General features: G+C 39.6%; 1 protein-coding gene across 2 annotated transcripts in view; it reads right to left on the bottom strand.

The window, feature by feature from the left end:
- Positions 1-25750, bottom strand: part of arhgef39 (Rho guanine nucleotide exchange factor (GEF) 39) — a 105141-nt gene that overhangs the window by 32453 nt on the left and 46938 nt on the right. For both annotated transcript variants that reach the window (XM_062065682.1, XM_062065681.1), the window contains exons 6-7: positions 23377-23447; positions 10834-10962 (exon numbers count right to left, since the gene is read on the bottom strand). In XM_062065682.1, the coding sequence (XP_061921666.1) occupies positions 10834-10962; positions 23377-23447 (200 nt within the window). The remainder of the gene's footprint in view (positions 1-10833; positions 10963-23376; positions 23448-25750) is intronic.

Raw genomic sequence — 25750 nt, 5'->3', positions numbered from 1 at the left:
TTGACAATATCGGAATATCGGATATCGGCAAAAAAGCCATTATCGGACATCCCTACTTATAGCCACTCAAAGTTGTTCGTGAACATCCATCGCTCAACCACATTGAGAAAACAATGGCCAGCGGGAGCAATATATGGAGTTACAACCAGCATTTTCAAAATGTAAGTAAGTAGTTACAAAGCCTTGCTTCAACATCATTGATGTAAATTCAAAGAACATACATGTGAAGTGTATGTTATGCCAATCCAATCCCAATTAATGAATTAATTACAATCTCCAAACCCTGTTTGTGTGTGTGTGTGTGTGTGTGTGTGTGTGTGTGTGTGCGTGTGTGTGTACATTAGAGCCTACAGGGTCTTCCCTCGAAAATGACGCCTTATTGCTGGTTGTATATAATAACATGTGTTTAAATACTAAATAAACTGGTTTATCCTTATCCCCTTCAGTTTGGTTTTAAAAATATATGCAGACTTAAAGACATGCACCTGGGGATAGGTTGATTGGCAACACTAAATTGGCCCTAGTGTGTGAATGTGAGTGTGAATGTTGTCTGTCTATCTGTGTTGGCCCTGCGATGAGGTGGCGACTTGTCCAGGGTGTACCCCGCCTTCTGCCCGATTGTAGCTGAGATAGGCTCCAGCGCCCCCCGCGGCCCGAAGGGAATAAGCGGTAGAAAATGGATGGATGGATGGATGCAGACTTAAATCAAAATGATGGCAAGTGAACAAAAAAGGTCAAATTCAACACATATAAACAGTAGCCTTACAATATTCAAAGGGAACATGTTTATGTGAACAAACCGCTTATGTCTACGTCCGTCCACAAGTCCAAGAGGTGTGGACATACACAAGTTTGAGTGAGTTACAAAACCCAAAACCAGTGAAGTTGGCGCGTTGTGTAAATGGGAAATAAAAACAGAATACAATTAAACTTATATTCAATTGAATAGACTGCAAAGACAAGATATTTAAAGTTTGAACTGAGAAACTTAATTTGTTTTTGCAAATAATAATTAACGTTGAATTAAATAGTAACAACACATTGCAAAAAAGTTGGCACAGGGGCATTTTTACCACTGTGTTACATGGCCTTTCCTTTGAACAACTTTCAGTAAACGTTTGGGAACTGAGGAGACCAAATTTTCTTTACCATTCCTGCTTGATGTACAGCTTAAGTTGTTCAACAGTCCGGGGGTCTCCGTTGTGGTATTTTAGGCTTCATAATGCGCCACACATTTTCAATGGGAGACAGGTCTGGACTACAGGCAGGCCAGTCTAGTACCCGCACTATTTTACTATGAAGCCACGCTTTTGTAACACGTGCAGAATGTGGCTTGGCATTGTCATGCTGAAATAAGCAGGGGGGTCGATGAAAAAGACTTTGCTTGGACGACAACATATGTTGCTTCAAAACCTGTATGTACCTTTCAGCATTAATTGTGCCTTCACAGATGTGTAAGTTACCCATGCCTTGGGCACTAATACGCCTCCATACCATCACAGAACACTTTTCATCAGTCCATCTTAGATGAGCTCGGGCCCAGCAAAGCCTGCGGCGTTTCTAGGTGTTGTTAATAAATGGCTTTGGCTTTGCATAGTAGAGTTTTAACTTGCACTTACAGAGGTAGCGACAAACTGTAGTTACTGACAGTGGTTTTCTGAAGTGTTCCTGAGCCCATGTGGCGATATCCTTTACACCCTATGTCGGTTTTTGATGCAGTACCGCCTGAGGGATCGAAGGTCCGAAATATAATCGCTTACGTGCAGTGATTTCTCCTGATTCTCTGAACCTTTAGATGGTCAAAAATCCCTAAATTCCTTGCAATAGCTCGTTGAGAAATGTTGTTCTTAAACTGTTCGACAATTTGCTCACGCAATTGTTCACAAAGTGGTGACCCTCACCCCATCCTTGTTTGTGAATGACTAAGCATTTCATGGAAGCTGCTTTTATACCCAATCATGGCACCCACCTGTTCCCAATTAGCCTGTTTACCTGTGGGATATTCAAAATAAGTGTTTGATGAGCATTCCTCACCTATCTCAGTCTTTTTTGCCACTTGTTGCTGCTTTTTTGAAACATGTTACAGGCATCAAATTCCAAATGAGCTAATATTTGCAAAAAATAAAGTTTTCCAGTTTGAACGTTAAATATCTTGTCTTTGCAGTCGATTCAATTGAATATATGTTGGTTTTGGGTTTTGTATTAATATTGTTTTTATAAGCTGTACCTTGACAGAAATTGTCCAGAGTCTGAGAAGTTTGATACAGAAAGTGAAGAGGACTCTTTGTCCAAGAGCTTTTCCCAGACTCCCTGCTAGAATCTGACCATCCGCTGGGCTTTGAGGCAGCAGAGGATTCAAAGAGCAGGAGGTGCCAAGCACTCCTCTCCATGTAAAGGTTTTTCAGTTCTCCTTGTCAAAGAGCACCTCAGCTCACACTACAAAGTCTTTGGGGCAAGTCCAGGTGGGGGGCTGAGGAAAGGTGGGGCAGGAAATAAAAGGTTGATCTACAAAGGGTCCTGTTCCTCTGTACTGTAGAGCAATAACAAGAGGCACAGAGATGTGACAGAATGAGGACAGGTCAGATTTGGCATGTATTTAAGTAAGTAGGTTTACATGTAAACCTACTTACTTACTGGGGAAATTACAAACCCTGTTTCCATATGAGTTGGGAAATTGTGTTAGATGTAAATATAAACGGAATACAATGATTTGCAAATCATTTTCAACCCATATTCAGTTGAATATGCTACAAAGACAACATATTTGATGTTCAAACTGATAAAACATTTTTTTTTTGCAAATAACCATTAACTTTAGAATTTGATGCCAGCAACACGTGACAAAGAAGTTGGGAAAGGTGGCAATAAATACTGATAAAGTTGAGGAATGCTCATCAAACACTTATTTGGAACATCCAACAGGTAACCAGGCAAATTGGGAACAGGTGGGTGCCATGATTGGGTATAAAAGTAGATTCCATGAAATGCTCAGTCATTCACAAACAAGGATGGGGTGAGGGACACCACTTTGTCAACAAATGCGTGAGCAAATTGTTGAACAGTTTAAGAAAAACCTTTCTCAAACGGCTATTGCAAGGAATTTAGGGATTTCAACATCTACGGTCCGTAATATCATCAAAGGGTTCAAAGAATCTGGAGAAATCACTGCACGTAAGCAGCTAAACCCGTGACCTTCGATCCCTCAGGCTGTACTGCATCAACAAGCGACATCAGTGTGTAAAGGATATCACCACATGGGCTCAGGAACACTTCAGAAACCCACTGTCAGTGACTACAGTTGGTCGCTACATCTGTAAGTGGAAGTTAAAACTCTTCTGTGCAAGGCGAAAACCGTTTATCAACAACACCCAGAAACGCCGTTTGCTTTGCTGGGCCTGAGCTCATCTAAGATGGACTGATACAAAGTGGAAAAGTGTTCTGTGGTCTGACGAGTCCACATTTCAAATTGTTTTTGGAAACTGTGGACGTCGTGTCCTCCGGACCAAAGAGGAAAAGAACCATCCGGATTGTTATAGGCGCAAAGTTGAAAAGCCAACATCTGTGATGGTATGGGGGTGTATTAGTGCTCAAGACATGGGTAACTTACACACCTGTGAAGGCGCCATTAATGCTGAAAGGTACATACAGGTTTTGGAGCAACATATGTTGCCATCCAAGCAACGTTACCATGGACGCCCCTGCTTATTTCAGCAAGACAATGCCAAGCCACGTGTTACATCAACGTGGCTTCATAGTAAAAGAGTGCGGGTACTAGACTGGCCAGCCTGTAGTCCAGACCTGTCTCCCATTGAAAATGTGTGGCCCATTATGAAGCCTAATATACCACAACGGAGACCCCCGGACTGTTGAACAACTTAAGCTGTACATCAAGCAAGAATGGGAAAGAATTCCACCTGAGAAGCTTAAAAAATTGGTCTGCTTAGTTCCCAAACGTTTACTGAGTGTTGTTAAAAGGAAAGGCCATGTAACACAGTGGTGAACAGGCCCTTTCCCAACTACTTTGGCACGTGTTGCAGCCATGAAATTCTAAGTTAATTATTATTTGCAAAAAAAAAAAGTTAATGAGTTTGAACATCAAATATCTTGTCTTTGTAGTGCATTCAACTGAATATGGGTTGAAAAGGATTTGCAAATCATTGTATTCCGTTTATATTTACATCTAACACAATTTCCCAACTCATATGGAAACGGGGTTTGTAGCTTGTTGGAGCTGAATATTGCAGTATTCAGCTCCAACAAGCTAATTTCCCCACTAAAACATCATGTTCTTTCGTAGAATGTAGTAAAAACCTTTAAAACAAGACAAACATCTGTAACCGCTGACAGTCAAACAAAGTTAACTTTCATGAATGACAACGCGGAGATTGACGGCAGATGCACCTTGAGTCTGCATTTATTTCAATATTCTTATACAATTGCAAGAAGATGTAATCAAATGGTAAACATGAAACACTATGTTGCCACCTACCATAACTACCACTGCTCTGAACGTGAGCACGCTTATAAATTCAAGTTGGCTGTATTTAACTTTTAAAGGGGATATTTTCTGTAAAGTCAAGCACTTTCATTGTCTGAAATTTTTTTATCTAGCAAGTATGTTTATTTGTCAGACATGAGCTTACTTATCTGGAGTCTGAAAATATTTAGGGCTATGTGGTCGCTGCCTCACATTTTACTTTAAGTTCATATCGTGCTTGCAGGGCTTTGGTGAAAAGACCTTGTTTTTTTAATTAAATCAATAAACTTTGTCGTTAGCCTCTGCTTTCGAGCGCTGACACGTAAATGCATATTTTGTATCAACGAAGAAGAAAAGTGTGGTAAAATGTTTTGTTTTTTTAACTAGGGCTTTCAAAATTAACGCCATTATCGGTAATGAATCCGCTATAATCATCAATCTGATCAAAATATTCAACTCAATTCCCATTTACAGTGCAAAATGACTAAAAATCCCTGAAATGTTGTGCTTGCGCTAATGTCCAGTTGATCCGGTGCTGACACGATGTAGAAGCAAACAAGTCAATATGGAAGCCCTCTTGATATAATTTTTTTGTATAAAAATAGCCATGACGGAACTGTCAAAAAACAAAGTATCAAAGGAAGGCATTTTCTTTTCACCAAATCACTTCATCTTGAAAATCCACATTAATAACACAACAGGAGAAACAGTTTTAAATTAATATGTCCAGGGTGTACCCCGCCTTCCGCTGAGAATGCAGCTGAGATAGGATCCAGCACCCCCTGCAACCCCAAAAGGGACAAGCGGTAGAAAATGGATGGATGGATAAATGTTTGTTGAAAAAAACAAACATTTAATCCATATTAATGTATACCTTGATAGCTCATACTCAAATTACACTGTTTTTGTTAACATAGAAATGATGTTAAGGTGTTTAATAAACATGTTATTATATCCAAATATATTCTCTTCCTCCTCATGCAAAATGAAACACGATTAAGGCTGCAGCTATTGATTATTTAGTAATCAATTAGTATATTGATTAGTTTGTTCGATTAATCGAGTATTTGGGTAAAACACACTTTATAGCCTCAATGCGTATTTTAGGGAAAATACTCCGGCTTCCTCCCACCTCCAAAGACATGCACCTGAGGATAGGTTGATTGGCAACACTAAATGGGCCCTAGTGTGTGAATGTGAGTGTGAATGTTGTCTGTCTGTCTGTGTTGGCCCTGTTATGAGGTGGTGACTTGTCCAGGGTGTACCCCGCCTACCGCCCGATTGTAGCTGAGATAAGCTCCAGCCTCCCCCCCCCCCGACCCAAAAAGGGAATAAGCGGTAGAAAATGGATGGATGGATGGATAGTTAAAATAAATAATATTTTTCTGCTTGCTATAACCACCATTCTTCTTTTCTAACAAATACACGTCATCAGCATTGAAATTGCACGGGGACTTCCGGCTGAGGATGGCTGATGCAGGGCGTGCTTAGCTCTGTGGAAATGTGACCTTGTTTGTGTTTTGTTGGCACTTTTGCTAACTCAAGCCATCAACCATCATACTTTATAAAATCCCAAAAAAATCCAAATACGTGTTAGTGATATTGTTATTATAAGCGGTAACGCAGACAAACTATTTATAGTGGCACCGTGATCACTACTGTGTGTCCCTATGTTTACATCCTTGAATGGGTTGCAGTTTTCTCGGTTCCCTGCTTCCTGGAAGTTTATTCTAGATCATAAATCACGCATCTCACCTAGACAGAAGAAGTCTGAGTATGTATTCCGGCAAGTTGGTACACTTTGACAGCCAATTAGGACCCGAAAATGGCCAGAACGACACAAAAAGATGCTTGGTTCCCCCCAGCCCGTCACCCTTTTTCTTTGTGAGGATTATGAGACATTCTTCAACTAAATGGGAATATATAAACATCCCATCAGTCAGCATCCTAATGACAGCAGACCTTGCATGGTAAGAGATATTTTATTATGTTTGTTGGCTCTCATAAAGTCTGCAGTGAGTAATCATTAGTGATGAAGAAAAGAAAAAACAAAACAAAAAAGCGTTTTGTTTTGTTTTTTTAAATTAATGCAAATGAAAAATAGCAAAATACGTAAATATAAAATGTTATTATAAAGGTCCCCATTACTACATAACATATATACTTACATAATGTACATAAAACCTCAATGGAGGTGTTTTGATGTTCATTTAAGGGCTTTGTAAAAGGAATTGAGCAGCACCCAAAGACTCCATTGTAAGCAGACTTTTATGGCATTTATTTAATATTTAGAATGCAAAAAAAAAAAAAAAAAAAGAGAGTCTAGAAGAAAAACGTTTTTTTTCTCTCTCGGTTTCTAACATGTAAAAATCGGCTCGTTCTTAGTGGCGAGCAATGCAGCTTATGGGAGCAATCAATTATACATCTAAATCAGTTTCAAATGCATTTAAAAACTGTCAAAAATACTTCAGTTATGTTCCGTAACCTGTTTAATAACCAAGCTGTAGCAACATTGTTAATGTAAGAGCAAACACTGAGGAAATCTTATTCTAGTGTAGTAACACATCGGCATGCTTCGGAATTACCAGTAAAAGTTAGCTACGGAAAGACATAAGATAGCTTCTACGTCAGTACAAAACGCGTTTGAGCTTGTAATGCACAACACAATGCGATAGGACACCAATCTGTACTGACTGAAAAACATAAACAACCATATTACAGTATCTGTAAAGTATTAGCCCACATTTCATGTTTTGTTTGTACACAGCTAGCCAGACAGCGTATGTACTGTAGTTGTACGGTGGTGTTGCATGTATCATGAATAATATTAAAGTGTGACTCACTCGATGGACAGTTGTGCATTTGGTCCAGTTGGCCAGGGATGTTTTTTTTTTATCATGTTTTTGATATTTGTCATTAAAAATTGACTGCAATATAAAGCATTTGGGGCAGCACGGTGGAACAGGGGTTAGTGCATGTGCCTCAGAATACGAAGGTCGTGGGTTCAATCCTGGGCTCGGGATCTTTCTGTGTGGAGTTTGCATGTTCTCCCCGTGACTGCGTGGGTTCCCTCCGGGTACTCCGGCTTCTTCCCACCTCCAAAGACATGCACCTGGGGATAGGTTGATTGGCAACACTAAATTGTCCCTAGTGTGTGAATGTGAGTGTGAATGTTGTCTGTTTATCTGTGTTGGCCCTGCGATGAGGTGGCGACTTGTCCAGGGTGTACTCCGCCTCCCGCCCGCATGCAGCTGAGATACCCCTCGCGACCCCGAAAGGGACAAGCGGTAGAAGATGGATGGATAAAGCATTTGATCCCAATGGACCAATCCAATGGTAAAAACCTCATTCAGAATTTGGGTTCAGTTCAAGCGCTATTTTGGTTTACAGACTTTTTTTTTTCTTGCACCCATCATCAAGCTAATCATGCTTTCCCTCCCTCTTTTGTCAATAATGCCTTTTTAAGATGGTCAAGTCTGGGGATCAACAACATTTAAGATGTACACTTTTTCCTCTTACCAGCAATGTTGTGATGAATTTTCACTCCCTAATCAACACTTTTTTAGATATCTGCACATCCGTGGACTATTAGGCGTAGCACCTCAGTCATCTACACTTAGCACGTTCAATAAGAATTGTGTAGCATTCACTACTTTGTCGGCTAGAACAGTGGTCCCCAACCATCCTCCGCGGACCGATTGGTATCGGGCCGCACAAGAAATTAAAAAAATTAAAATTAAATCAACATAAAAAACACAATATATACATTATAGGTATATCAATATAGATCAATACAGTCGGCAGGGATGCAGTCCGTAAGCACACATGATTGTATTTCTTTATGTCCGTGGGACAAATTTTCAAGCGTTGACCGGTCCACAGCTACAAAAAGGTTGGGGACCACTGGGCTAGAAGATTAGTTGTCTTAAACTGGAAGGCAACAGTGCCTCCTTGCCATACCTGCTGAATTAAAGATGTTCTGTATTTTCTCAAACTGGAGAAAATTAGGCTGATATTGAACAGTTGTTCTGTGAAGTTTCAGGAAGTATGGGGTAGTTTCCTAAAATATGTAAAAAAAAGACTGACCTCAAATTTAACCCTGATTGAAAAGTATTTGAAAGATAGCTAATTGATGAGCTCTCTGTCTGCTTTTGTGTATTGCTGCAGCGTGTTGGGGACATTCAGGAGTGCAGTTGTCTGTGGCTTCATGTCAATATTTTCCTGTACATATTTGACTGATGCATTTTTTTTTTTTTTCTGATCCATAATTTTTTCCTTATTTATTATTCTTATTTTATATATCATTTCTCTGGGTTACTTGATTGGGGGAGAAAAAACAATATTTGTTTAATTGTATTTCTGGACTCTATATGTTAAAAATCCAATAAACAAAACGTTTAATAAAAAACAATTGAAATTGCACTTTCAACATGTGTGCATTAATGAAAAAAAAAACCCAAATAAAACAAAACTAAAACTATCCGCTGTTTGCTGCCACATAGATCACTGTACCCACACTCATACCGCTCTCATGTGCGCTTTTGTGCAAGAGCAATGCAGAAACTATGCTAAAGGTCTCGGCACTGCATGTGGTATGTATTTTATAAATTTGTAATAAATACTCTCATTATACTATTAATCAAAGCAACAGAATAAAAATCTAATATTTCTTATAATCAAATGACTACATTAAACTTTGTGAATGCAGCCCTACACGCTATTACTATGATCAAAAATATAAGATATTTAGTTGTGATTAATCCGATTAAAGATTTTAATCATCCGACAGCACTAATTTTAATCTATTATCTAATCTGTAAAAGAAATTAACGCTTTCTAAACTTTTTCTCATCTCATGTTTTTCACATCATCTCCGAGCTGATCAGTATGTGGATTGTCTTCAGAGTACAAGCTAGGTAAAAGAGTCAACAGCAACTCTGCCACTCCATCAATTGCCCAAAGGCAATAAATCTTACACAATTGACAGAAGTGTAATTAATTGACGAACCGATAATTATGTCTAATCAGCAATCATATTTTGATCTTTCTCAGTATCAATTGGCCTTCCTTTAAATCCTTGTGTGGTAGTGATGCTACTATGGCAGTATTATATTGAGCACACAAATCTTTTGTCAAGAGGCATCTGAAATATGCCAAAATGTGCGATATCTTTGTTTTAAATTTAAGGAGTCAGTTGGCAGACATAAATCTGTAGTCTCCTCGGGAAACAGGGCCTCTGTCTGCTGTATCGATGTCCCATTGATTCAAGCTTTATGTCTCACAGTAGCCCCCCGCCCCTCTCAATCTCCTACAGAGCTACTTAATACGGCTGAGGAGCCTGACGCGTCTCATCTGTAAATGGCAGAGGTTTTGCTTTTCCCCTACATTAGATGGTGATGCTAGTGGGGTGGAAGCGAAATAGATCGGTGTGAGGCTGCTGCCGCTCTGAAGTCTGCCTGGTGGGACTGGGGGTTTATTGGCTGGAAAGGCGGCAGAGGGGCCTGAGAACTTGAATGAAAGGCGCTTTTGAAAACTTCCCACATCAGCATTAGAGATGCGTCGCTATTTGCCGCTTTACTCTGAGCCTACACCAGCACGCCTACACACACGCACGCACGCACGCACGCACGCACGCACGCACGCACGCACGCACGCACGCACGCACGCACGCACGCACGCACGCACGCACGCACGCACGCACGCACACACACACACACACACACACACACACACACACACACACACACACACACACACACACACACACACACACACACACACACACACACACACACACACACACACACACACACACACAAAAGCTTGCATATCCCACTAAACAAACACATTCCCGTAGCTTGGCGCACACACATGCATTACCCATATCTAAAAAACACACACACTTTGGCTGCCTTTTTATCTGCAGGTCCACGAGATGAGACTGAGCCCTAATTGGTCCCGGGGGAGATTGACAGGGCGAGCGGAACAACGAGGAGGCCAAAGTCCCCGGGGATCAACAACAGGAGGGGGAGTGGCGGGGAGAAAAGGGCCACCGCTCCACAAGTAGAAAGACAACAGAAGGGCGGAAATAATTGAACAAGAGGAAAGTTAAGGGAAAGGAATAATCATTGTTTGTATTGTTTTCAAGTGGACAACAAGTTGCATTGATTAGTATAAAAAAGTATTCAAATAACCTAGATAATTTCTCTATAATTAGAGAATGTTCTTTTTGTGTGTCTACACTTGGCTTGCACCTCCTTCACGAATCCCACAGGACACAACAATAGATGCAGAGAGGGGTGGTTTGAGGTGCTCCTTGAATGAGATGAAAAGAATAAGTGATCAGAGGCTCTAACCTGCAGCCAACACCTTCGTCTTTCGCCCCTTCAGCAGTTTCTGCACCCGGCAAAGCTGCAGGTGGTTCTCATGGCACCGAGTGTTGTTCTGGATGCGCTGGTGAAGCAGTTCCACTGCAGCCACCGCCCCTGTGGCAAACACACACCATGGTATTTGTTAAATCAACCATGTATTTGCCAACTACAGTAGTTGTCGAATAGAGTCAGAAATGGAACACACTTGATCATTGCTTGAAGTGGGGATGTAAGAGAAAAATAGCATCCAAAAAAACTGCAGATTATTCACAATAGAATAAAATGTAATCACAAATTAATATTTAAAAAATATTTAACATCTTTAAATAATCATAAAAAATAAGTATAGAATGTTTAAAAACTATTTAAAAGTACAACATATTAAATAACATCCATAATAAAGTATTTCATTAATTTCCGCTTTAATTGTATTGTTTATTATGTATCTAATTTTCCAGACATCCACCAATAATAATTAAAAAAACATGGAATGGTCCGCTAAACCTAGAGCTCCAAGGTAAACATTGTTACTTTTAAATGCACAGGACAACTATAGCAAAATGAACACCAGCTGACTGATTCTTGTTGACCAATATCCATAAATTGTAGTTCTAACATGTGCATCTCAAACACATCAAACAATGTTTTGCTGTATTGAACAATCTATTTAGAATGGAAATAAAATGATAAGTCATCAGGTTATTCTAAGGCCACTAAGGAGTACAAATAAGTTTTTCTTAATTTCTTCTTCTTATTATTATTATTATTGAGCATTATCTTTTTATTTTATGTTTTATGATTAACCATATTCAAGTATGTTTTATAAAGTTTCAATATAATTCTATATGTTCCTTGTGATTGATTGGCGACCAGTCCAGGGTGTAGTCAGGTGGTAAGGAATCTTGCTCACCTGCTTAAGTTGTTTGTGCTTATGTTGACAACCTGCCTATGTGCCATGGACCAACTCATTTAGTCCTGATCCACTGTGTTATTTTTATTACTAACAATGTAGCCACTGAAGTCAACGTCAAAATACAGTACATGGTTGACCGTTTTTGTCGACATACGGTTTCCTTTTTATGAAAAATGTTTCCGTTCATGTCGACATGAGTTGTATAACTGTAAGCATCATTATCGCTAAGTAGCATGAAATGATAACAGCGACAAGGCAAGACAAAGCAAGGCAACTTTATTTGTATAGCACTTTTCATTCACAAGGCAGACGCAAAGTGCTTCACAGACAACAAAGTGAAATGAAAGAAAATAAAAGCAAAATTAAAATGCAGACAATAAAAATAAAAACAGTGCGGACGTTAAAAGATTAAAAGATTTAGCTGAAAGCTAAGGTGAACATAAAAGTTTTCAGTCTAGTTTTAAAAGTAGTCAGAGTTGGGGAGAGTCTGACATCTTCAGGAAGTTTATTCCAGCTATTTGTTGCATAGTGACTGAATGATGCTCTCCCTTCATTTGAGTTTACTCTGGGAACCGCTAACAGATTGGTCTCAGAAGATCTTAGTGATCTAGAGGGCTTATATAGTGGGAGCATATCAGTAATATACTTCGGCCCTAGACCATGTAGTGATTTATGTGTGAGCAGGAGGATTTTGAAATCTATTCTCTGATGTACAGGGAGCCAATGTAAGGATTTAAAAATTGGTGTAATGTGCTCACATTTTTTGGTCTTTGTTAGAACTCTAGCAGCAGCGTTCTGAACAAGCTGTAGCTGCCTGACAGTTTTTTTGGGAAGACCTGCAAGGAGACCATTACAATAGTCTAGCCTACTGGTAATAAAGGCATGTACAAGTTTTTCTAAGTCTTGAGCTGACATGAGCCCTCTAAGTGTTGTTACATTTTTGAGGTGATAGTAGGCCGATTTTGTTACTGATTTGATGTGACTGTCGAAATGTAAATCAGAATCTAAAATAACCCCAAGATTTCTGCCTTTATTTGAGGTTTTCAGGGACAGTGATTGAAGGTGTTGAATGACTTTAAACCTTTCTTTTTTAGCACCAAAAACAATTATCTCGGTTTTATCTTCATTTAGTTGTAGGAAATGTTGGCAGTGTTTGACTTGCTCAATGCACTGGCACAGAAGATCTATGGGGCGATAGTCATTTGGTGATAGCGCTACATAGATTTAGGTGTCATCGGCATAGCAATGATGGTCAATGTTATTATTTTGCATGATTTGTCCTAGTGGGAGCATATAGATGTTAAATAAAGTTGGCCCCAAGATTGAACCTTGGGGGACTCCACAAGTTTACGTTGGTTGGTTCTGATACAAAGTCACCAATGGAAACAAAATAGTTCCTATCTTGTAGATATGACTTGAACCAGCTTAAAACTGTGCCTGAGATCCCCACCCAGTTTTCCAACCTGTCCAAAAGTATTGAGTGGTCGACAGTGTCAAATGCAGCACTGAGGTCCAATAGCATTAATACTGAAGTTTTGCCAGTCTGTGTTTAGACGGATGTCATTTATAACTTTAAGAAGGGCCGTCTCTGTGCTATGAAGAGGTCAAAATCCTGACTGGAAGTTGTTGTGGCAGCCAGTAGAAGCCAAGAAGTGATTTAGTTGTTGGAGGACAACTTTCTCAATTATTTTACTTATGAATGGTAGATTTGAAATTGGTCTGTAGTTGTTGATAACAGAGGCATCTAGGCTCTGCTTTTTTTAGAAGAGGTTTAATGACTGCAGTTTTGAAAGCCTTTGGGAAATAGAATTATTAACTATTTGCAATACGTCTATTGATAGGCAGTCAAAAACATTCTTAAAGAAGTTGGTAGGTAAAACATCAAGGCAGCAGGTGGATGACTTTAGAGCTGTCACGGTTTCCACTAGACTTATAGAGTCTATGGCATTAAAGCTTGCCATCATTGCTGTGTTACTTTTGCCTAAAGGGGGTGGTGATCCAACTTTTTTACTTGAGATATTGATGGCGCGTCTGATGCCTTCAATTTTATCAGTATAAAAGAATGCAAACTCTTTGCATTTCTGCGTGGAATGGAGTTCGGCTGGTATTTGTGTTGGGGGGTTGGTCAGTCTGTCAACGGTTGCGAATAGGGTTTTGGCCTTATTAGTGTTGCTGTTTATGATATTGGAGAAGAATGTTTCTCTAGCACTTTTTAAGACTAAATTGTAGGCCTGGAGGCTCTCTTTATAGATGTCATGGTGAATATGAAGTTTTGTATTCCGCCAGATTCGTTCAGCCTTCCTGCACTCTCTTCTCTGGGCTGTTACAACAGCAGATTTTCTCCAGGGTGCCTTTTGCTTACCAGAAATCTTTTTAACTGTAACAGGTGCAATGATATCTATGATATTCACAATTTTGGAATTAAAGTTGCTTACAAGATCATCAGCATGACATGGGTTTAGAGGTGGTAGTGAGGAGATGGCGTTTTTAAAGAGTACATTAGCATGTTCATTTATGTACCGCTTTTTGACCTTCTTTGATTCTGTTTGTGTGTCCGGAATTACAGAAATTTTAAAGAAAACACAGAAATGATCAGACAATGAAGGATCAATCACAAGAACATCAGAAACATTGAGACCTTTTGTGATAATCAGGTCCAGAGTGTGTCCCTTACAATGAGTAGCCTCTTTCACATGTTGAGACAGTTCAAATGTGTCTAAAATATTATTAAAAACTAAAACTAAAAAGTGCTAGAGAAACATTCTTCTCCAATATCATAAACAGCAACACAAATAAGGCCAAAACCCTATTCACAATCGTTGACAGACTGACTAAACCCCCAACACAAATACCAGCCGAACTCCATTCCACGCAGAAATGCAATGACTTTGCATTCTTTTATACTGATAAAATTGAAGGCATCAGACGCACCATCAATATCTCAAGTAAAAAAGTTGGATCACCACCCCATTTAGGCAAAAGTAACACAGCAATGATGGCAAGCTTTAATGCCATAGACTCTAAAACTCTAGTGGAAACGGTGACAGCTCTAAAGTCATCCACCTGCTGCCTTGATGTTTTACCTACCAACTTCTTTAAGAATGTTTTTGACTGCCTATCAACAGACATCTTGCAAATAGTTAATAATTCTATTAAATCGGGCAATTTCCCGAAGGCTTTCAAAACTGCAGTCATTAAACCTCTTCTAAAAAAGCAGAGCCTAGATGCCTCTGTTATCAACAACTACAGACCAATTTCAAATCTACCATTCATAAGTAAAATAATTGAGAAAGTTGTCCTCCAACAACTAAATCACTTCTTGGCTTCTACTGGCTGCCACAACAACTTCCAGTCAGGATTTCGACCTCTTCATAGCACAGAGACGGCCCTTCTTAAAGTTATAAATGACATCCGTCTAAACACAGACTCTGGCAAAACTTCAGTATTAATGCTTTTGGACCTCAGTGCTGCATTTGACACTGTCGACCACTCAATACTTTTGGACAGGTTGGAAAACTGGGTGGGGATCTCAGGCACAGTTTTAAGCTGGTTCAAGTCATATCTACAAGATAGGAACTATTTTGTTTCCATTGGTGACTTTGTATCAGAACCAACCAACGTAACGTGTGGAGTCCCCCAAGGTTCAATCTTGGGGCCGACTTTATTTAACATCTATATGCTCCCACTAGGACAAATCATGCAAAATAATAACATTGACCATCATTGCTATGCCGATGACACCCAAATCTATGTAGCGCTATCACCAAATGACTATCGCCCCATAGATCTTCTGTGCCAGTGCATTGAGCAAGTCAAACACTGGATGTGCCAAAATTTCCTACAACTAAATGAAGATAAAACTGAGATAATTGTTTTTGGTGCTAAAAAAGAAAGGTTTAAAGTCATCCAACACCTTAAATCACTGTCCCTGAAAACCTCAAATAAAGCCAGAAATCTTGGGGTTATTTTAGATTCTGATTTACATTTCGACAGTCACATCAAATCAGTAACAAAATCGGCCTACTATCACCTCAAAAATGTAAAAAGACTTAGAGGGCTCATGTCAGCTCAAGACTTAGAAAAACTTGTACATGCCTTTATTACCAGTAGGCTAGACTATTGTAATGGTCTCCTTGCAGGTCTTCCCAAAAAAACTGTCAGGCAGCTACAGCTTGTTCAGAACGCTGCTGCTAGAGTTCTAACAAAGACCAAAAAATGTGAGCACATTACACCAATTCTTAAATCCTTACATTGGCTCCCTGTACATCAGAGAATAGATTTCAAAATCCTCCTGCTCACATATAAATCACTACATGGTCTAGGGCCCAAGTATATCACTGATATGCTCCCACTATATACGCCCTCTAGATCACTAAGATCTTCTGAGACCAATCTGTTAGCGGTTCCAAGAGTAAACTCAAATCAAGGGAGATCATCATTCAGTCACTATGCAACACATAGCTGGAATAAACTTCCTGAAGATGTCAGACTCTCCCCAACTCTCACTACTTTTAAAACTAGACTGAAGACTTTTATGTTCACCTTAGCTTTCAGCTAAATCTTTTAATCTTTTAACTTTTAACGTCTGCACTGTTTTTATTTTTATTGTCTGCATTTTAATTTTGCTTTTATTTTCTTTCATTTCACTTTGTTGTCTGTGAAGCACTTTGAGTCTGCCTTGTGTATGAAAAGCGCTATACAAATAAAGTTGCCTTGCCTTGCCTTGCCTTGCCTAAAATAGTAAAAAGTTATTTTGCGCCCTTGTCATTCAAATCGTCAATATGAAAATTAAAATAACCAGTTATACCCAGGCAGTCAAAGTCAGTGGAGATGCTAGACAATAATTCAGTAAAATCATCGAAAAAATTTGCAGAATATTTAGGTGGCCTGTAGATAATTAACAAGAGAATTTTGGGAGAGCATTTCAACACAGCACACAGGTATTCAAATGATGTAAAATCACCAAGTGACATCTGTATCCCCTGAAACATGTTTTTAAATATAGCAGCAACCCCTCCACCTCTTTCCCCCGATCTACATATATCAATGAAGTTATAGTTGGGGGGTGCTGTCTCGATCAGAATGCTTGCACTGTTATTTTGTTCCAGCCATGTTTCAGTTAAAAACATGAAGTCAAGTTTAGAAGTGGTAATAAAATCATTGACTAAAAATGATTTGTTATTCAGAGACCTGACATTGAGCAGACCCATCCTGATGGTGTTATTGACAGGCTTCGATGTTGGCTTTGATTTGGTGAGAAAAGGAATGAGATTGTTTAGGTTAGCAGGGTGGCTAAGTTTCCCAATGTTTACTCTCTTGGTAGTCACAACAGGAATGTAGAAGGTGCCATGATTTGATGTAGGCAACCTTGGGTCCAGCTGATAATGTGGTCTACTGCTGAACCCTTTTCTGTATCAGAAATATTCAGGACTGCTGTCAGGGCGAGGCGGGGTTTGCCGTAAGGGGGAGGGGGAGTGAGCAGCGTCAGAGCTGGGACGAACTACTGAAGGTTGACGTTGAGGTTGGGGTTGGCGTGAGAAGAGTGAAGTATGGCTGAGGGGTTGTGGAGCACGCCTTCGTGGAGGGGGTGGTGGAGGTGAGCGATGATCTAGGGGGGTAAAAATCGGAGTAGGGCGGGGCGTGAGTGGGGGTAGCTCCCGGAACTCCAAGGGGGACAAGGGGGGAGAAAGGTTTACTTGAGGGAGGGAGAAAGATGGAGACGTGGATGGCTTGGGGGATGTGGGGGAGGGATCTTCACACACATGCAGAATGGAGGGGGCGGTAGAGGAGGATAGACACCTCTCCTCTTTGCTCTGGTGTATCTCATGGTCGACGTTCTCCTTTTGCAATGGCGGTCCTCCTTCGACGTTCCTGATAGGCTGTGTTGTGTCTTCCTTCCTCGGTAGCTCCTCTTGTCTCTTGTCCTTGGCAGTGATGATAGATGCAAGATGCAGGAAGTGAAACATGTTGTTCATGAAAAGCTTTACTCCCATCTTATTTAGGCAAAGTCCGTCTGCCTTAAAAAGATGCCTGCGGTCCCAGAAAAAGCTAAAATTGTCAATAAAATGCATTGAACGAGCAAGAAGTGCACTTGATAGCCACTCATTCAGCGAGTAAAGTCTACTGAATCTCTCAGCTCCTCTCCTGATTGGGGGTAGAGGACCACTGATAAAAACGTCAGCATTCACAGCGCTGACTGTTTCAAAGAGTTTATTGAAGTGCTCTTTCAGCTCTCTTGATTGTTGTTTTACAATGTCATTAAAACCAATGTGCAGGATGATATTTTTCACATTTGGGTGTGCAGCGACAATTTCCAGGATTCTTTTTTCCATGTCAGATACCATATCCTTCGGAAAGAACAGAGAACTACTGTCCAGTTGCACAGTATTAAAATGTGAGCACGGTGACTTCCTGTTCAGAATAAAATAAGCTCCAAAATAAAAGCTTAGCAGTATTAACCTGAATTCTACCACAGGAAATCCACTGGAAGTAAGAGTTAAATATGTACGAAAGCTTCATGTGAACAAAAAAGTTAAAGGCCTACTGAAACCCACTACTACCGACCACGCAGTCTGATAGTTTATGTATCAATGATGAAATCTTAACATTGCAACACATGCCAATACGGCCGGGTTAACTTATAAAGTGCAATTTTAAATTTCCCGCCACACTTCCGGTTGAAAACGTCTAGATATGATGACGTATGCGCGTGACGTCAACGGTTGATACGGAAGTATTGGTACCCCATTGAATACAATACAAAAAAGCTCTGTTTTAATTTCAAAATTCCACAGTATTCTGGACATCTGTGTTGGTGAATCTTTTGCAATTTGTTTAATGAACAATGAAGACTGCAAAGAAGAAAGTTGTAGGTGGGATCGGTGTATTAGCGGCTGGCTGTAGCAACACAACCAGGAGGACTTACTTGGATAGCAGACGCGCTAGCCGACGCTAGCCGCCAACCGCACGGATGATCGGGTGAAGTCCTTCGTCCTTCCGTCGATCGCAGGTGAGCACGGGTGTTGATGAGCAGATGAGGGCTGGCGTAGGTGGAGCGCTAATGTTTTTATCATAGCTCTGTGAGGTCCCGTTGCTAAGTTAGCTTCAATGGCGTCGTTAGCAACAGAATCGTTAAGCTTTGCCAGGCTGGGAATTATTAACCGTGTAGTTACATGTACATGGTTTAATAGTATTGTTGATCTTCTTTCTATCCTTCCAGTCAGGGATTTATTTATTTTGTTTCTATCTGCATTTGAGCCCGATGCTATCACGTTAGCTCAGTAGCTGAAGAGCTTCGCCGATGTATTGTCGTGGAGATAAAAGTCACTGTGAATGTCCATTTCGCGTTCTCGACTCTCATTTTCAAGAGGATATAGTATCCGAGGTGGTTTAAAATACAAATCCGTGATCCACAATAGAAAAAGGAGAAAGTGTGGAATCCAATGAACCCTTGTACCTAAGTTACGGTCAGAGCGAAAAAAGATACGTCCTGCACTGCACTCTAGTCCTTCACTCTCACGTTCCTTATCCACAAATCTTTAATCCTCGCTCAAATTAATGGGGTAATCGTCGCTTTCTCGGTCCGAATATCTCTAGCTGCATTGAAAACAATGGGAAATATTGAGGAGTCCTTCCTCTGGTGACGTCACGCTACTTCCGGTACAGGCAAGGCTTTTTTTATCAGCGACCAAAAGTTGCAACTTTATCGTCGATGTTCTCTACTAAATCCTTTCAGCAAAAATATGGCAATATCGCAAAATGATCAAGTATGACACATAGAATGGATCTGCTATCCCCGTTTAAAAAAAAAAAAAGTATTTCAGTAGGCCTTTAATGGGATTTTTATTCTCTACACAATTTCACTCAATTTACTCCTAGCAAATGAGTGAATAGAAGACACAAATAAATCTTACATTAATAACTTATATTCCATTGTCCTTTTAACATTGTGGTGCTTTTTTACCTTTTTTACAATTGCTAACACAAAGCAAAACCTGACAGTCACACCCTGTCATGAAAATTGGCTTCAACTCTTAAAGTTGCATCATAAACACATTTGAAGTAACTACTGAACGAGTTAAACTGAATTACAATTACAAGCACAATATTCACTTTTGTTCTGAGGAACAAAACACTGGATGCCTCCCGGCGACTTGTCTCACTCTCTACTAAAATAATCACAGCCTAATTGGCTCGCTTAACTTCACAACAATTACAATGTAAAGCAAACAAGGCATGCATGTAGACTTTTCCCCTTTTGTTGTGCGTGCTTGGAATATTTTACATTAGCTGCCTCAGAAAAACAACTTTTAATTACCGTATTCTTCACAGGAGATCTGACCGAGGCATTAATAATACATCTAGCCCATTAGACACGCTGAAGAAATCTTCCAATTCTTGAAGCATTTTATTTACTGTGTAGTGTTTCACCACAGCACAAGCACTGCAACAACTTTCAGCGTTTCAAAGGCTGAGCTTCATTTCTCGCGCTATACCTTGTTACTACATCAGAGTTGTGCTTCAGTCATATTGTAAGCAGGACAGTAAAAACTCCCAAAGTGCTGCAATTATAACAATTAAAATTGAGCAAGAATGCAAGCAACGCGAAACGAGAACCTTCAGGGGGGAAAACAACAGAGCAGCACAAGAAAACAACAACAAAGTCTTTTTAGGATGTACTTGTTCCCTTAATTAGATTCATTGTGATTCATCTGGAATATATATATATATATATATATATATATATATATATATATATATATATATATATATATATATATATATATATTTTAAATAATTCCCTTTACAATACCATCAGGCTCTACGATCTACTCCCCCCACCCTGACAAACACACACACAAATACACTCAGCCCTCATAAAAAGTTTAAAAACAGACCACTAATGAGAAGAGGAAGAGGCGATGGTGAAGCACTTTTAGATATGTACCTTCATCTTAGAGTCAGGGGCTGTTTTAATTTGTAAGCAAAGGCAGCACATCAGCGATGAGATTTTAATTGATACACATAAATAATTCCTTGTGTACATCCGCACTTCAGTCAGCTTCACTGTTTATTTGACGACTGAAATGAGTCATTATCGGGACTTGTGTTGATGTTGGAGGATTTTATTTATTAATATCGCGCTGGCTTAATATCCTCTGATCCACTCCCAATTAATTATATCAAAATAACATCAAACTAAAAGTTGCACTTACAGTGAGCTTTGCCTCACTTTAATTTCTCAACTAGCCAAAGCAATGTTGTGACAATAACAACAAATGGGGAATGAAAGGATAGGTGAACAATGTCTTTGCCCCTTCAATCCATTTTCTACTGCTTGTCCCTTTCAGGGTCGCGGGGGGTGCTGGAGCCTATCTCAGCTGCATTCGGGCGGAAGGCGGGGTACACCCTGGACAAGTCGCCACCTCATCGCATGGCCAACACAGACAGACATCATTCACACTTACATTCACACACTAGGGCCAATTTAGTGTTGCCAATCAACCTATCCCCAGGTCCATGTCTTTGGAGGTGGGAGGAAGCCGGAGTACCCGGAGGGAACCCACACATTCACGGGGAGAACATGCAAACTCCACACAGAAAGACCCAGAGCCCGGGATCGAACTCAGGACCTTCGTATTGTGAGGCACATGCACTAACTCCTACTCCACCGTGCTGCTCTTTGCCCCTTAACTCAAGTTTTTCAAAAATGTCTGGTGACTGACCGATACAGTGAAAGTTTCGGGGGTTGTCATTTTTTGTACGTTAAGGTGCATTCACACTTCTAAACATTTGGCCCGGTAAAAAACAACTCTGGTTCATTTGATCAAGTGCGAACGCAATCTACCAAACCCAGGAAAGGACCCTACTAGCGGATCGAGACTGAGAGATGGGTCTTGTGCAGTGCATAGTCCTTGAACGATAAAACAATTTTCTAAAAGATACATTGCCGCACAAATTATTGCTAAAAAAACGATATCATTGCCAGCATAATTTTATGACCAAATTAAGCACTAATGTGTGAAAATGTCAATGTATGAAAACTTTAATTTAATTTGTATTCGTACCATTGTAATTAGAAGGTCTAGCACTTTTAACTATCTTAAATAAGTAAACAAACAATGCAAATACAATTGACTTTCAATATCTGTAAGCAAAGATTGTTAAATAAATAAAAAAAATCATGAGGAAAATTGAGGGGGAAACAAATAAAGAGCTGCCACGCTAACCCCGAAAGAAAGTTTTAAAAATGAAGACTATATTTCCTGCAGTTGGGTGCATACACTATATTTTATTATATTTTAAATATTTGTCCTGGTTGATGGGCCCATGTTGCCCATTCAGTTTGAAGTCGAAATATTCCTACACAAGACATTTGGCTTGCAATCATCTTTTTTACTCATAATTTTTGCTGAATTGCAGTGCTTCTCTCTAGTGAGTCGCAACTAGCAAAAATCTGTCCATGCATCCTGTATTTGTGTGAGCTGGTTAAATTAATTTTGCTCTTGAATAAACATGCTAAGGTGCAGAGAGCGATGCACAGAGTGAATCCTATTGTGCCCTGTTTAAAAGTGAGAGAAGAAGAAAACTAAAACGCGCGGGGATGGCAATCAATCGATGACGGCAATCAAGTTCATTTTCATTTATCGTTTGATTAATTGATGTATTAACTGTAGTCCCAGGCATAACCATGCAGCACACTTGAGCAGAAGTGTTAATGCCAACTACATTAATGCACGAAAACATTGGATACATTTGTATTTCTTCCATTTAAAAATTATTGAGCAAAGAGCGGTCTCTTTTTCACCGAGCTTCTTGGTGATGGTCTTGTACTCCATTCCAATATTGTGCAGTTCCACAAACTTACCCCTCATGTCCTTTAACAGTTATGTGGTCTTGCCTATGGTAATAGAGAGGTTTATATGGGAGAAACTTGTATCTTTTATCCACAAAACAAGTTACAATTGGAGGTACTTTCCTAAAAGAGACAATACTAGGAGTGTAATGATTAATAGATATATCTATTTGTATTGGGGTCAGAATGGTACAGCAACCGTGCCAGCAACTCGAGGGTTTCAGGTTTGATTCCAGCTTCCGCCATCCTCGTCACAGCCAGTGTTTTTACCCTTGCTCCTGATATGTCGTGGTTACCGCCTTGCATGGCAGCTTCCGCCATCAGTGTGTGAATGTGTATATGAAGTGGTGAATGTGATGTATAGTGTGAAGCGCTTTGGGCATCATTCCAGGTATAATAAAACGCTATAAAAATACAGACCATTTACCATTTACAGACCATTTATATTCCTTAGAACTACTGGTAAAAAGTTATTGAATCCATTTCAACTCACTGAATCTTTTCGGATCATATTGTTCTAAAAAAATATAATCTCTGAATCTTATCAACAAACACAAATTCCGAATCGAATCGTTGTTAAAACAAATCTTTGCACCCCTAGAAAATACTAATGTGTGTGCTTCATGAATACATAACTGGTGTGTGGCAGTCAGAATGTTTCAATAGTTGGTCGGGAATATCTCTCTGTCTCTCTCTAACGGAGGGTGCTATGTACATTTCTCAACAAAATATTGCACTTCAATAAGAAAAAAACACTTACGTGAAAGCTGTTGGAACTCTGGGTTATCTGGACTTGTATTGGCAGTCATCTCTTGCAGTAAACGCCTATACCTAAGAAAAAAGAAAATAATTGCTGCATTTGCTTGAATTTTTACATTGAGTTGGTAAATTGAAAAATCGCTCAATTATTGTCAATCAATCAATGTTTACTTATATAGCCCTAAATCACGAGTGTCTCAAAGGGCTGCACAAGCCACAACGACATCCTCGGCTCAGATCCCACATCAGGGCAAGAAAAAACTCAACCCAATGGGATAACAATGAGAAACTTTGGAGGGGGCCGCAGATGTGGGGACCCTTCCCTGGGCGACCGGTGCAATGGACGTCGAGTGAATCTAGCATAATATTGTGAGAGTCCAGTCCATAGTGGATCTAACATAATAGTGAGAGTCCAGTCCACAGTGAGGCCAGCAGGAGATCATGTTGAGCGGAGACGTCCCCAACTGATGCACAGATGAGTGGTCCACCCTGGGTCCCGACTTTGGACAGCTAGCGCTTCATCTGTGGTCACCGAATCTGTGCCCCCCCCTCCACGAAGGAGAGGGGGGCAGAGAAAAAAAGAAACGGCAGATCAACTGGTCTAAAAGGGGGGTCTTTTTAAAGGCTAGAGTATACAAATTAGTTTTAAGATGGGACTTAAATGCTTCTAATGAGGTAGCATCTCTAACTGTTACCGGGAGGGCATTCCAGAGTACTGGAGCCTAAATAGAAAACGCTCTATAGCCCGCAGACTTTTTTGGGGCTCTAAGAATCACTAATAAGCCGGAGTTCTTTGAACACAGATTTCTTGCCGGGACATATGGTACAATACAATCAGCAAGATAGGATGGAGCTAGACTGGGTAGTATTTTATACGTAAGTAGTAAAACCTTAAAGTCACATCTTAAGTGCACAGGAAGCCAGTGCAGGTGAGCCAGTATAGGCGTAATATGATCAAACTTTCTAGTTCTTGTCAAAAGTCTAGCAGCCGCATTTTGTACCAACTGTAATCTTTTAATGCTAGACATAGGGAGACCCTAAAATAATATGTTACAGTAATCGAGACGAGACGTAACGAACGCATGAATACAAATCTCAAAATGGAACGAATTTTAGCGATATTACGGAGATGAAAGAAGGCCGTTTTAGTAACACTATTAATGTGTGACTCAAACGAGAGAGTTGGGTCAAAGATAATACCCAGATTCTTTACCGAGTCGCCTTGTGTAATTATTTGGTTGTCAAATGTTAAGATGGTATTATTAAATAGGTGTCGGTGTCTAGCAGGACCGATAATCAGCATTTCCATTTTCTTAGCGTTGAGTTGCAAAAAGTTAGCGGACATCCATTGTTTGATTTCATTAAGACACATTTGTGACTTTGTTATCTATCTATGTTGTATGACACAGAATGTTGGGAATTATATTCTTATATATAAGAATAGAGCATGTGAATCTAAACTTAGAACATCAATAATTCAATATCAATATTTTTTTGTATACTGAATTGGTATAGCTCATACACAAATTACACAAATAAAAACAAAAAAGTGAGTCAGTTTCTACAGACATACACAGAGATATATATATATATATATATATATATTTATATATATATATATATATATATATATATATATAATGTACCTCCTTTTGGCAATTACCTATGCTAAAATGTTACCCAAAACATTATCTCAACAAAAAACTGTACACAGTGTTTAAAAATTCAACCATTAAAATTACTTATGGATCAGTTTACGTATCTTACAGACCATAGTGCATGGGCAGCACCTTAAAAAAAACGTTGTTGATCTTCTATCCAACATCCCTATCTGCACTCTTTGGGAGGAATTGAAGGACGAACACAACTGTTTATAAAACTTGCACAAACACCTTAAACACACATTAATTCATAAGGTCTTATGAGTAGGCACTTACACTGGTGAGTCTGTAGGTGGAGGGGGTTGTTGGACAGGGAAGAGGGCATTGTGTGCGTAGTCAATTACTAATTAGAAATGAAACAAATGCCTAACAAGCTCCAATTAGGCCTACATCAATTAAGCGACACTTAAAAAGAGAAATAACTCCAGTTCCTTCTCTTCTTGTATCGTCTTGTAGGAACAAATGCATTACAGGCATTATTAGCAGCGGATGCCCTCATTTCTTTTTTTCAAGGAGTTGAGACGAAATTCTAATTACAGCACCCGCATAACAAAGAAAACCGTCTAACGAGCATCATTACAGCAGATTTCAAATAATGTAAATCACACTCACATATTAAGTCGCCCTGTCTTACTTATTAGTACCAAAGCAAAGAAAGATAATGAGACGATAACATAATCGGAAGTATATTCCCAACAGCTCGGATATTTTCGA

This window comes from Entelurus aequoreus, linkage group LG12 (genome assembly GCF_033978785.1).
Source record: "Entelurus aequoreus isolate RoL-2023_Sb linkage group LG12, RoL_Eaeq_v1.1, whole genome shotgun sequence".
In the NCBI taxonomy this organism is placed as follows: Eukaryota; Metazoa; Chordata; class Actinopteri; order Syngnathiformes; family Syngnathidae; genus Entelurus; species Entelurus aequoreus.
This window is presented reverse-complemented; position numbering and strand designations above follow the sequence as displayed.